Genomic DNA, 14,775 nt, shown 5'->3' with positions numbered 1-14,775 from the left:
TCTTAATAAAACCATCTTCTGACTTGTCAAATAATTGTTTTGATTATTTTTCACTCTCAATGTTCGATCGTCAGAATAAATTATGCTTGGTAGTTTATCCAGCCATCAATTGGAAAGATGCAGATATGGAATTCAGATTTGTTTTCCTATTTAATACGTGTCAGGAGACATGCCGCGGAAAATTTGTGGTGAATGTGACTGTGATAATGACAAAAACTAAGTGCGCCACACAAACTATGCATAATTTGGAAGTTAGATGCATTTAATTTACTCGGTGGAATTGGGTGCAAAAAAGGTTTTTTCAATACAGCGGAGTTTAAAAGACATTATGTAATTTTTTTGACAAAATAAAATGACGGAAACGTGTTGTATGGTTTAATTTGACTTAAGCTGTACGTGAAATCATAAAATTGAGTGATAATTTTTCTGAATTTACATAAATTATCCCGGCTAGGCGACATATTTTTCTGATAAAACTCTGTGTTCCTGATGATTCCTCCAATAGGGCTAACCCTCCTAAGGTGGTCATAACTGAGCTTATGATAGAACTAGCGGTTTTACCACAGCATTTTTTTGGTTTATGTTACGGCCACGAAATCTTTTGTTGGTTTTATGCGTTGCCTCACAGTTTTGTGTATTTGTTTACAAAAAAATCTCTCCGACAACAACCGCAAATGCAAGTTTTATTGAAATGGTATATAATAAGTGATAAAACCAATTCATGTCTACTTGCAAGTCTGTAACTGAAGATGTTTATAGCAGAAGTTATATGATAGTTTTATGGAACGCACAAGGTTCAAAGTAAAAAAATACCACATAAAACTAGTTTAGAATAACTAGCTTTTTGACATGCTCGTATAAAACCAGGATAAAACATGAATAAACCTTCAAGGCATGCTGATTGTTACTTGGGTATGCACTCTGAAATCGTTGCGGCAGAGGGTCTGAACTTAGTTTTGTAAGAAGATTGGTTGTAAGGCAAACATTATGTTCACGCATTCAAATCAATAAATGAAAAATGGCTAAAGTAAAACATTTTAGAACATTTTCATCGTCATCCTCGTCGTGTCTTTTCGTATGTTTCTGAAGGTCTTATGTTCATATACTTTACCGGGGTCTTTCATAGCTTAGTTTGTAAATTCACAGTTATAATTCATCACCATACTGACGGGGATAAGATTCGATAACGGTCTTGTTCAATAGTTTTACTGCACATTTAATTTTTTTAATGTATTTTGTGCAGCACGTATCTCTATGATTACCCCACAATGTATTTTGACAACTTCAGTAACGCTGTAAAGGACAGCTCTTAGCTAATAGTTGTGGAAGTCTTCATAAAACACACTCTATACAAAAGCTGAACACCAGGTCGTATTCCAGTTGGGCCGTAATGCCTAAGAACAGAAAGAAACAAATTTCATGGCTAGAACGAAAAGATGAACATGAATTAACATGAAATAAATGAACATCACTCAAATAAGCTACCCTGTACAAGGTGCGAACTTTTGCCCCGCATAATGCGAACTTTTGCCCCCACTATGGGGCAAAAGTTCGCATTGGAGTACTTGTTTTAAAAATTGTATTACTAAAACAACAAAAAGAACGCGAAAATATCTAGTACTACGTTTTGAAGGCAACATGATAGGGACCCGTTTAACGAAGAAAAACGATATTGTTTTCTTTTCGTTCAATAGTTATTTTGTGAAGTCTGTTAGGTGCGAACTTTTGCCCCGCATTACTCTACCTAAGGCTTTCATATGCAGCTTCTTTTGAGGTTTTATATTCACTACAAAAAATATGAAAAATCTGTATATGTTCAGAGTGTCATTTGGAAATTTATCATATTTTGATCAAAAAAAGTGCCAAGTGTTTTCAATGTTTTTAAACTCTCTTAATGCAATATTTTCATACAGGACCTACTAAACTACATATGAAGAGTAGGTCCTATGTATTTTTCGTTCAGTTAATGCACTTTTATTAGTGGAAAACGTTTGGCAGATTATATGTGCAAAATAAGGTAATTTTTTAAACATCGTCGATTGCATAAGCACATTTTTCATATTTTTATAGTGAATATTATACCTCAAAAGTAGCTGCATATGAAAACCTTAGATATCAGCTGTAACACACAAAAAATTGAAAAAGTTTCATCGAGAACAAACTGAGATATAATGTTTAAAAAACGAGTACAAAAATCTTATAAGTTTTTCTAAAAGTTCAATAACTTTCAACTTTCAACTTATTCGATATCGCTCAAAATTTTATTAATAGAGCTTAGTTATATGATTCATGATTGGTCAAAAGCGTTTTTGATTAACGTATAAAAAAGATATGAACATTTGAATGAAAAATTATTTTGACCAAAAAATTGCTGTACGGGCAATTGTTTGATACACTGTAGCTCCTGTACAACCAAAATCCTGCACTGTCGACACTTCTTTATGACTTGTTTGCTGCTTGTGTGGTATGCGGAACATGCTTGGGAAGATGTCAGGAGTGCAAAAATGACGACCGGAATATCAAAGATTGCGGCCTAAAATTGAAGATTGCGGCTTACCAGGATATCCAAGATTGTGGCATAAAATCCAAAATGGCGGCTGTTTAATGGAGTTTTAGGATCTAAAACGATGCAATATGGCATATTTTGTATAGGGAAGATGTCTGGATTTAAAAAATGACGATATCCATGATGGCGATCAAAAATCCAGGTGGCGGCTCCAAATTAAAAATAGCGACTGTTTAATCGAGTTTTAGGTTCCAAAACCATGCAATATTGAAAACGGGTATATATTTGATGAAGAATATGTCTGGAGTCCAAAAAATGGCGGCCAGAATATCGAAGAAAGCGATCTAAAACCTAAGATGGCGTCCAAAAATTCAAAATGACTGTTGTTTAATGGAGTTTAAGGCTAATAAATCATTCTATATGGGTATATTAGGTACACGGGTAAAAATCCGGAACTCAAAACATGACGAAAAAGTTATGAAATCATCAAATATGTTGCTCCATGATAACCTGACTACAAGTCATAGTACCATGCCGCTGAGTCATAGAATTATGGCGCTGACTAATAAAACCATAAAACAGCGGTATGAAGCAATGCAACAAAACAAACGGGTGCGAGCTTTGTACTAAATGCCACCTATCAACGTTGTCACCACACCGTGCACGCACACTGTCAGTCATACTCCGCTGCGTTCACACCAAGTCCGTCGGTCCGTGGTAAAGTGTTACCTCGGCCGCAAAGACGACTGATCTAAGGGCCTGTGCCAATCCTTGGATGGGCTCCCTGCTTCATAGATAACCACCAGAATCATTGGCGACTACTTCTTTGGCCCGACAGCAATTACACCGAACATTCCATAGGTTCCCAAACTTTCAGGTGCATGACCCCCCTTTGCCAGCAGACTTACTTTTCGCGACCCACCATAGAAATCCCCTCATTTGTTGTCTGTAACAGTAAAATATTCGACTGTCCGTCGCGACCCCCTGGATAAAGGCCGGTGACCCCTCCTGGGGGGTTGCGACCCACAGTTTGGGAAACCATGAGTTAGCAAAAACAGAGTGACAGAGTTAGCGACGTTGAACCCGTTCGCTACTTGAACGATCCTCTGATTTCCTGTAAGGCGATCACTGCTGGGAAATACATATCCTTGAGGATCCCCTGGCCCTGGAGATTGTGGTAGAAACCCGTGCTGTTGAGGTTGAGTTTTACACCCCTGGTTGACCAGTCAAAACAAAGAATTGCGAAATAATATTCAGCAGAGAACCGCAGGTAGATGTCGGTGACTTCGTGGGTGACCGTGAACACGTTTGCTGAACGAGGTACTCAAAGAAAATCAAGCTAAGTATACTTTTCCATAGTGGAGACGTACACGAGAAGCAGAAGTAAGAAAAAGAGGTGGACAATTTAAACAGATCAAGGTAATTCATATTTTGCAAGAATTATCTAATTGTGTTTCATAACTCACCTCAATTGAATCGTATCGCGGGTTCGGTTGAACCTCAAATGGTTTTTACAGCAAAGAACCTATAGCAGATTAAGAGGTTTCACTCAATTACCTCACAAATCCTAAGCACCAAATTGGAAAAGTTTTCCCCATTTATAATTACTGAACAATGTCGACGCCAACGCTTTGGGTTGGGTCAGCCATCTGCGCTTATTTAGATTGAAATTTATTTCCATTTGCTCACTACGAATGGAATACACCGGTGTGAAATGCTTCCCCTAAATTCTCCAAACTGGCGATGAAGCTAAACTGCTCCACCGGGGGGAATTGACCACAACTATCTAAATGCTTCTGGATAGTGTACAATTCTGCATCAGACAGCACTAGTAGATCGAAAACACGAACCAACCGAAAGCATCTGCTGTTACATTGCAACCCCCCTCCCCATCCATTCTTTCAGAAGTTACTCGATAAAGCTTTGCTGCGGTGTGGAATGAAATTAAACTTTTTTGACGGTAGAACAGCAACCATTTTCCTTATAGGTATTTGCAAACAACATAAACGGTACTTAGAAAAAATGGCCAGACTCTTTGGGTCGAGAAACAATCGCAATGAAATGGTAATGAGATATATTTTCAACGCTTTCTCGGTTTTAGCAGGAATTGGGCAGCAAGGCGGCGATAGTGGGATGGATGGTCCACGAGAGGAACGAGACGGAAACAAGCTTTACGATAAATTACTTACGGGCAAAGTTTATCCAGTTCCTCCTTTTTCGTGACGAACGAGAGCTCGGAGGTAGCGGAGAGCACTTGTAGCGGTTTGGTACACTGGACGAGTTCCTCCTGGCCGCAGTCCTCGGTGGTGACCTGTGTTACGGACACTGGCGCCGTGGGATGAGATTGAAGGAAGAAAAGGTAGAAATGGTGGTTAGTCAGAGTGTTGAGGTGGGGGTTTGTGCCGAACAAGACAACTGTAATCGGGTTGAAAAATGTCAAGTTGATGGATTTTAGTTACCGTTTTAGCGGTTGACATAATTAGGGTAATTCTTGAGATTTATATCGTGGTCTATTTTGAACTTGTCCGTGTCATCGGAATTAATTATTGAGCTTGTACAATGTCTAAGAATAATCTATTACTACAAGTTGGGGAAAAAATGTTGGATACGAAATGGATTGGACATATTAAAATTATTGCATGAAATGAGAATTCGTCTTCTTTTGTGGGCTTCGGGGCCGTGCGGCTAGAGGCGTCAGTCATCTAGGCCTTTCGTAAGCTTCGGAGTGTGGGTTCGATTCCCGCTCCAGTCGGGGAATACTTTTCGTCAAACGGAAAATTCTCCACTGGGCCACTGGGTGTTACTGAGTATTGTCCGTTGTCTAATGTTAGTGCTTGTTCAGTCTGTACAACCTCTGGTTGAAGACAAGGTAGTGTCTTTTTTTTTAATTATTTTATTAACAGTCCTTCCACAGTTAATCAATGCCTACCTAAATAGCTGTGTAGTGTTACATGAGGTTGAACCTCATAAAATCTTCTGGATAAAAGAACAGCAATTATCAAGTGTAGTAGACCCATACTAATCAGTACAGCTTAAGTCTAAAAATCATACTGTCGTACCAAGCTAGCCATATGAACTTCGTTTTTGCTACGTTTAGTATCAACGCAGTTGCAAACTCGAGTGTCATGCCTCGAGCATGTATGGTTGTCAGCAACTCAATCTTTGCTACACTGAACTATCTAAGTACCAGAGATAAAGTTAATAATAAACCAATAATTTTCATAATTTTGAAGTATGGATCGTAGAATCTGTATATCCCAGCACATTTTCATTGAAGCGAATGTTTGCCGAATATGCGATTGCATTTATAATAACTTTTCTATATTGACTTGGTGATTTTCTAGATCATCCAAACTACTCTGGAATTAAGACGTTCAAAGTCCGCAGGCTAACTCTTGTTTCTCTATCAGTAAAATTGTTTCACGATTCTGTTGTACTACAAGACTCCTGCCAAGATTTTTCTCCTAGAACCCCTCCAGGAATTTCTCCAGGAATACCTCCAAAAATCCTCCATGAATTCCTCCAGGATCCACCGTGACATCCTACAGAAATTATTCCTGGCATTACTCCAAAAATTCATCCGGGAATTCTTGAAAAGTTCCTCTAGGAATTCCATCAACCCTCGAGCAATCGCGTCTTCGGCCACTCTCAGCGACACGACGCTCACGCTGTGTACCAAAAGCGTGCATTTTTCAAGGTGTGTGTACTCAGTACACCACGCGACCGCTGCCGGGTTAAAAATTTATCTAGGAAATCATCAAAAATTATTTCAGGTATTACATCAAGGATTACTCCAAGAATTTATCTCGGGATTGCTCCGAGAATTTTTCGAGGATTTTTTTTAGATATTTTTCAAGGAAACTCTCTAGGAAATCCTTCAGAAATTTCTTCAGAGATGCCTACATGAATCCCTCCTGGCATTCCACCAAGAATTCCTTTAGAAATTCCTCCAAAAGCTCCTCCAAAAATCCTTCAGGAATACTTCCAAGACTTTCGCCAAGAATTCCTCATAACCCCCCTCTAGGTATTCCTCCAAGAACTTCTGTCAATAATTCCTCCAAGAATTCCTCAAGGTTTTTCTCAAGAAATTCCTCGAAAATTCTTCCAATAATTCTTCCAAGAAGTCTATTGAAAATTCCTACAAGAATCATTCCAGGAATATATCCAGTTATTCCTTCTTAATTCTGCAAATAACTCCCCAAAGAATCCCTTCCTCCACATGAATTTCTCCAGGAAGTCCTCCAAGACTTCTGCCAAGAAATTCTCCAAGCATTCATCCAAGAATTCCTCCGAGTATTACTCAAGGAATGCCTCCAATAATCCCTTTGGGAATTTTCCAGAAATTCCTCGAAGAATTCCTCCAGATACCTGTAGAAAATCTTCTAGAATTTCTTCCAAAACTTACTTCAGGGATTCCCCCGAAATTTCTTTCAGGCATTCGTTAAGAAATTTTCCAAGGAATTCCTACAGAAATTACTTTAGAAACTTCTTCAGGAATCAAATAACCATTTAAAGAATTCCTCCAGAAATTTCTCCATGAATACCTCCAGGATCCTTCACGAAAGCTTTAGTAGATAATACTCCTGAGATTACTCTAAGAAATCGTCCGAGAATTTCTTCAGGGATTTCCCCAGAAAATCCTTCGAAAGTTTTTCAAGAGATTCCGCCAATAATTCCTCCCGAAATTACTCCAGGAACTATTTCAGGAATTACTCCGGGAACTTCTTCAGGAATTCCTTTAAACAATCTTTTTGGGACTCTACCAGAATATCTGGAAATCCTCCTGAAATTGTCCCAGAAGTTACTCCAGAAATTCCTCTTACAATATCTTCGGGAATACCCAAGGAATTTGTCCAAGAATTTCATCAAGGATTTTTTAAGACTTCTGCCAAGAATTCTTCCAAAAATCTTTTCTGGAATTTCGCCAAAAATACTTCCAGGATTTTTTTTCAAGAAATTCCTTCAACAATTCATCCAAAACACCCTCCAAGGTTCTTCAGCAAACTTCCAGAAACTCCTTAAGAAAATACTTCTTGGACAACCCTAGGGATTCCTCCGAGAATTCCTTTAGGGATTTCTGCTGGATTTGCTCCGAGAGTTCTTCGAAAAATTCCTCCAAGAATTTCTCAGGAATTACTCCAAGAATGTTGTTGAGAATTCCTCCAAAAATCTCACCAGGAATTTCTCCAAGAGCTCCTCCAAAGTTTTTTTTTTCCCAAAAAATCCTCCTAATATTTCTCTAAAATTTTTGCTAAGAATTTCTCCAAAAATCAATCCAAGAGTTTCTCCAGAAATTCTTTCAAGTATTCCTTCAGGAACTCAAATAATATTTTTTCCAAGACCTGCTCCAATACTTCGGTCAAAAAGTTGGCCAGGGATTCTTAATAAACTTCTCTAGGGATTCCCCCAGGGATTTTTTTTAATAAATATCTTCTTGAATTCTTCCAGGAAATCTTTCAGAAATTCCTCCAAAAATATCTACAGGAATCCCTCCATGAATTCCTTCAAGAATTCCTTCGAGAAATTTTACAACAATTCCTCCAGGAATTCCTCCAAGACATCCGCCAAGAATTTCTTTGGGAATACCTCCAAGATTTCTTTCAAGAATTCCCGAAGAAATTCCTCGAGAGATTCTTCAGGAATTTTTCCAAAAAAAAATAATACAGGAATACTTCCAGGAAGAAATTTCTGGAGAAAATCTCGAAGGAATTTCTGGAGTACTTTCTAGAGCAATTCATGTAGTACTTTGTGAAGGATTTAAAAAAAATCTTAGAGGATTTCTTAGAATTGGATTGAAAAAATAGTACCGTCAAGGCACCATTCACCGTGGATCTAAGAAGATTCGGGGCAAATTTGACACCAGTCTTATAAACATTGTTGGTGCCGCTTTTAATTGCCTTCATTATAGGTTAAAATTAAAGCAATATCCACAGAAGTAGAAAATTTTTCACAAAATTTGGTGATATAGTACAATTAGTAAAGGGTAGTAGCCCGAGCAGAGTCTGACAACAAAATGATAGCAAATCGAAAACTCGCTTTGTATTCAACAGCAAATTGATATCACATTTTGATATCAGTTGGTCTTGACTAAATTTGATTTTAACCTTAGATTTCGTTTTGCTGTCACTTCAAACTATTTAAAAAAATAAGTTTTTAAGTTATTTCATAACTTCTAGGCAATCTTGTACAATAACTTCAGGAATATACCATTAGTGTAGTTATCTTATGGCATTTAGGATTTAATATCAATCGAAAAACTCTATATTTAACGATTTTTCCATTTTTTCGTACTGATAGCAAAATCAGTTATCAATTTGCTATCCCTGATAGCAGGAATTGTTTTCAACTTGCTGTTACGGGAACATTTTTCTGCTCTCATTTTTGATGTTTTAACCGTTAAAACGACCAAAACGACAACAACCTGAGTTATCATAATTTGCAATATCACAACATCAAAATTTGTTTTCATTTTGCTATCAGACTTTGCTCGGGAGGGTCGCCTAATTCCGTGGTAGGTCACCATTCACCGTGTTAGAGAAATTTAATTCTTCTTTGTTTAAAAATGATCAAAACAACCCAGCCAAGGGAATTTTCTTCGTTTAAATTCATTTCAAGTAATAACTTGCAAGATTTTATTAGAAAAACGAATGTTCAAATTTTCGATTTTTTCTAGATATATGGGACAATATGGGGCACGGTGAATAGAGACCATTGATTTTTAGCAAATATACTATATTAATATAGTTAATATAGTATATTTGTTTTTAGGGTACCCATTTACCGTGCCTTTTTGTTTCAATTAAAAAGTACGAGTAATCGTACTTTCTTGTTAAACTTACTTCGGTAATGCAAAATACATACCTGATATGTGAATTTAATTGCTTCTTGGTGGAATAAAAACGTTACTACATTTAGTTTATCGCTTAAATCACCTTAGCGCAGTTTTCGTTTTTTCACTATGAATGCAGTGAACGAGCAGAAACCCACTTCATGTAAACACACTTTAGTGTCAAAATGATACTTTTAAATGTTTCTAATGAGCGTTATGGCATGGTAACAATACATTAGTGTTGTATTGGTGAAATTGAAGGGAAATTGTCATATCATTCAATCATAATATTGAAATAATGAAAAAATATTCGAAGGCACACGGTGAATGGCGCCTTGACGGTACTAATTACCAAAGTTTTTTGTAAAATGTGTTTTCTTTAAAGGGGTTTACCGTGACTATGATTACAGTCCAATGGCACAACTGAAAGCACAAACCCAAAACAAAACCGTTACTAGAGGCCTTGAACGATCGGCATATTAAAAATGGTTATGTTTTTCAAAAGAGGATGATTTTTTCCCCAAAAATATCACTTTTTTCAAAAACATTGATGCGGTAACTATGATTGCGAAAACAGTTCTCAACCAATCTCAACAATTTTTTTTAGTGTTCGCTGGTCATACGTCGTGTTCTTGAACGATCAACATATTTAAAAAAAAATTAAAATCATAACAGTGTTATTTTTAAATATGTTGATCATTCAAAGACACGACGTATGACCAGCGAACACTAAAAAAAATGTTGAGATTGGTTGAGAACTGTTTTCGCAATCATAGTTACCGCATCAATATTTTTGGAGAAACACGATTCCGAGATAATCGTGTAATGATTCATGTTTACAATGCGTGGCCACAAGGGAGCGAGGGGCAAAACTCTATACTTATCTTTGTTTCTACTGCTTGGATCTCTATGTAAATTTGGCACACTTTTCTTAAGATCCCATATTTTAAGATACACTCAAACCTCCATTTAGGTATGATCCATTTAGGTAAAATCTATTTAGGTCCCTCTATTAAGGTAACGTTACCTAAATGGAATTTGTGTTCAGATCAGTTGGAGTACTTAAGATTAGGTATAAGGTTTGCTTACGGGAAAGAAGTAGTAAGTGGAACTAAGGCGATGAGGGGGGAGGGGAGGGGGTTTGCAATGTTGAGATATACCCCCTAATCACCCCACCCCCCTTGTGGAGCGGACCTAGTGTGATGGATAGAACACTTGACTATCACGCCGAGGACCTGGGATCGAGTCCCACTCCCGACAAACTCGCAAAATGTGAGTTCTTCCTTCGGAAGGGAAGTAAAGCGTGGGTCCCAAGATGAACTAGCCTAGGGCTAAAAATCTCGTTAATACAGATAAAAAAAAAACAAACCCCCCCCCCCCCCCCCCTTCCATGCGTGTAGAAAAGTGTCAGTATCCAGCGTCATTTTCAGCTGAAATTGAGATAAGCAACCATCCTTCCATCATTCAATTGATATCAGCTCCAGCATTGATGACGTCAAACCCGACATCAACCTATCATTCACCTGTTTTTATTTTGGCCACCAAACCCAACATAGACCGAACAATTGTTCGATGTTGGTCCAACAATGGCCCAACATACGGTAAAAATTGACCCAACATTCAATAATTTTTCAGTCTGGCGGAATTTTGCAGGGTTTTTCGTGTTTCGTGCCCAGCTAGTCATTTGAATGACTATTCTGATCTAAGACCTTCCAAAACCCCCCAAAACGCCCCTGAAGCCCCTCTCCTCCTAAAACTCCTTGAAAGCCATCTGAAACTCCACATGACCTCCTTTAAATCACCTAGTAACTTTCCCTTCTTAAACTTCTTTCCAACTCCATTTAGGTAATAAACTGAATCCATTTAGGTAATGAATCCATTTAGGTAAAAATTATATTTAGGCAGTCCCGACTCGTTACCTAAATAGAGGATTTGATGTAGAAGAATTTAAAAAAAAAAAACATTTTTTGCTCTGATTTTTTATTTTGTGAAAATGTGGCACTTAAGGCGAAACTGGAAGCATTTCCTCACTTTTTGATTTTTGATTTTTTATTAGATAACGAAGCAATACTTTCAAAATCGGCTTTCGTGCACAATTAGATCTCCTGATTTTTTTTCAGGTGAAAAATGTTGTTCAGTTTTAAGAACACCATTTTTGAATAAAATATCAAAAAACGTGTTTTTTGAAAAATTGGTAAAAGTTCTACACCTGAAAAAAAAAATCCAGGTGATAGCTCGATCCTTCCTCTAACTGTGTATGAGAACCGATTTTGAAAATGTTGCTTCGTAATTGGGTTGTTTAGTGAATAAAATATTGCTATTTTCTATAGCTTAATCGAAAAAGCTCATTTTTCTAAGTATAACATGATTTTATTGCGTTCCAATTCCTTTGTTTCGATGGTTAAATAAACGAAACAGTTTAAAATTTTGTGGATAGAATGACAGTTCAATCGATATAATGACAGTTCGCCCCGAAAACAAAAAAAATCCCCATACAAGCTTTAAATGCATTTTAAAAATACTTTCCGGGCACCAAAAATTATGGAATTTTGGATTTCGACTAATTTTCAGGCGAAGATTCTGATTCTGGCATAATCTGGATACCCCTAAAGAACCCAATTTAATAAAAAATTGAAAACTAAAAAAATGAGGAAATGCGTCCAGTTTCGCCTTAACGCGTTGGTTTTTACCAAGCTTTTTACTGTGCATTTTCAGACATTTTTTTCACTAAACACCCAGCAGCCCATCCCGTGTTAGCAGTGCAATTGCAAAACATCATAATCATGTCGCCTCCGGTATGGAGCCAAATTGTCTTCTTACCTGCCATGGCGACAAATGCCACGTGAAAGACAATTCTACTGACATCTACGTGCCTGCTAATCCGCATGGTTGGTGAAATCTGTTTTTATTATATTGAGTCTTGTGTAGAAAGCAATGGTGGGCGACCCGACCGCACACTCTCTCTCAAACCGCAGTTTTCTGTGAAATTCTCCGAGATTTTGAGCTGGGTTTCACTTTGTGACTTCGCGCGGTGGACAAGTCCTGTGGTTGCCCTCACCCACTTGACAAAGTAGGACGATTCCTCTTTTATTAGCGTGATTTGTCTTGTTATTCGTGCTGCAACTGGTTTCACTCTTTATATTCAAACCACACCAAATCAGTTTAATCCGGTCGTGGCTTTTTCAGTTTTGCAAAGTTGTAACTACAGATGAGCAGCGTTGTACTTCTCCTCTTGGAGGATTTGTGGTTTAAATAAATATAAAGTCGACGAAAATACTGATGCAACTCTTTGAGGAGTGATTTAGTAGCTTGCTAGTTTACAGTATCTGGAAAAAGAAAAATGAAAATATTGTTAATATAAAAAAGTGATCAATCTAAATAAAAAACTTTCATAATGGCATCCTGCGAGCCCCTAACCAATGCCGGACATTCAAAGAACAAATCGAACTTTAGTGTTGTTCGACTTCTTTAGCGCGATTCAACCAATAAGTTTTTCGTTCAGTTCTATTGAAATCTTATCATGTTGATTCCAAGTTTTTTTTCCCTGGTAGTAGTGTCACCAATGTGCAATGTCTGCTAAATGTCCGTGAAAGAACAAGTTTTCTTATAAATTTCTCGCCGGTTGGAATGGAATAAATCATAGTGCCGTCATTATTTGTACAGAGAGTGGGACTTGCCGTTGCACCATCATTTCAATTCATCCGGGAAACATGCAACGGAAGTGTGCATAGCGGCAACAGGGGTATAAGAATGTAGAAAGTTTGATATTTTTCTTGCACTTCAGAACAATCGGATCTTTGGCTGGGCTATTTCTGATCGTTAAATGATAGGCTCGTCGATATTTAGTTGCGCTGGAGTAGAGTTATTTGCATTTTCATTTATTTGCAGCAATTTCATAAAAAAATCAATCTTATTTCATAGAAAATGTATCTCCGAATGTCCCCGGGGTAAGTGGGTGTTTCGCGGAAAGTGAGAATCCAGGGCAAGTGAGACCTACTATATAACTGTAGCTGTATTTTTCAATATACGCTTAAGAAACTGAATGTTTCCATCAGCATGTAGAGGTAGGATCATTGAGGTTACGTACAAAAGGCTGAAATAACAAAAAGCTGAAACTCAAATGGCTGAAATCACAAAAGGCTCAAACAGTCATATAATTATGAAAATTAATCTCTAAAGAATAGTCTATGCTTAAAAGAAGGGGAAATCTCTAATGATATTGATAGCAATTATAATGTCAACAATCGCTATAACAGCATAACTCGAAAGAATATATACTAGTCACATTTGGTGTAACTGTGTGGCCCATATAACCGAAGCGGTAAGAGCGCGAAACTATAGCAAGACTGTGCTGAGGGTGGCCAGTTCCGGAATTCTAACATAAGGCTGAATTACAAAAGGTTGAATGTACAAAAGGCTGAACACGAAAGGCTGAAACTATAGGATAGTAACATAAGGCTGAAATCATAAAAGGCTGAAAGTACATAAATGAATGAAATGAGTTATAAGCTTGGGTTTAGTCAGGAGAAAAACGATTATTTGCGTACAGTCTCAACTAGAAAGCCCGCTTCTCATATTAGTGTTCTATGACCACTTCCACAGTTATCAGCTGAGAGCTTCCTTCGTCATTGACCACTTTGCAATCTGTGTGGCGGGCAAAAAGACACTATGCCAGCCATGAAAGTTTTCACCATGAAAAGTTCCTGGACCGGTCACCCTCAGCATGGTCTTTCTGAATTCCTGAGCACTTATCGCTTTGGCTATATGGGTCACACAATAACACAAAATGTGAATGATGATATTTCCACGGCTATTACTCTTTTTTAAAAGAATGGCTTTTCTGTAGAGTTATGCTGTTGTAGTGATTGTTGGCATCATATTTGCCAGCAAAAATATTAGAGATTTTCTCTTCTTTTCTTTTAAGATATATTGCCATATTCATGTGTTATGTGATCAATAGAGCACACCATGGACTTGACATGGTCTTGAGAAAGGCTGTTTTTGAATTGATGGCGTCGAATTATCGTTTCATCCTTTTGTGACTTCAGCCTTTTGATAATTTCAGCTTTTCAAATTTCAGACTTTTTATATTCAGCCTTTTGTTCTTCCAGCCTTTGGTACGTAACCGTCAGTTCTCATCCCAGGAACTTTTTGTGATGAAAAAATGTCTTGACTTCCTTGGGCAATTGGGCGTAGAGTATCTTTGTGCGTGCCACAAAATGGCCAAAAAAAGCTCTTAGTTAATAACAGTGGAAGTGCTCATAGAACACTAACATGAGAAGGGGGCTTTATTCTAGTTGAAGACGTTAAACCATAGACATCTTTATTTTATTGACTAAACCCAACCTTATATTTTATTCCCTCCCGCTGTCGGGGAAATTAAGCCACTGCGTCTAATGAGCTGAACTTTTGCGGCATAAACCCAGCCTTATAACTCATT

The 14,775-nt window shown here is 37.6% G+C and overlaps 1 protein-coding gene across 1 annotated transcript in view; it reads right to left on the bottom strand.

Annotated features, from left to right (window-relative positions):
- The window catches only part of LOC115267997 (uncharacterized), a 105,412-nt gene that overhangs the window by 49,706 nt on the left and 40,931 nt on the right, over positions 1–14,775 (bottom strand). The window contains exons 2-3 of the mRNA XM_029875876.2: positions 12,156–12,661; positions 4,696–4,831 (exon numbers count right to left, since the gene is read on the bottom strand). Of these exons, the coding sequence (XP_029731736.2) occupies positions 4,696–4,831; positions 12,156–12,222 (203 nt within the window). The 5' untranslated portion in view covers positions 12,223–12,661. The remainder of the gene's footprint in view (positions 1–4,695; positions 4,832–12,155; positions 12,662–14,775) is intronic.

Source organism: Aedes albopictus, chromosome 3 (genome assembly GCF_035046485.1).
Source record: "Aedes albopictus strain Foshan chromosome 3, AalbF5, whole genome shotgun sequence".
Taxonomy (NCBI): domain Eukaryota; kingdom Metazoa; phylum Arthropoda; class Insecta; order Diptera; family Culicidae; genus Aedes; species Aedes albopictus.
This window is presented reverse-complemented; position numbering and strand designations above follow the sequence as displayed.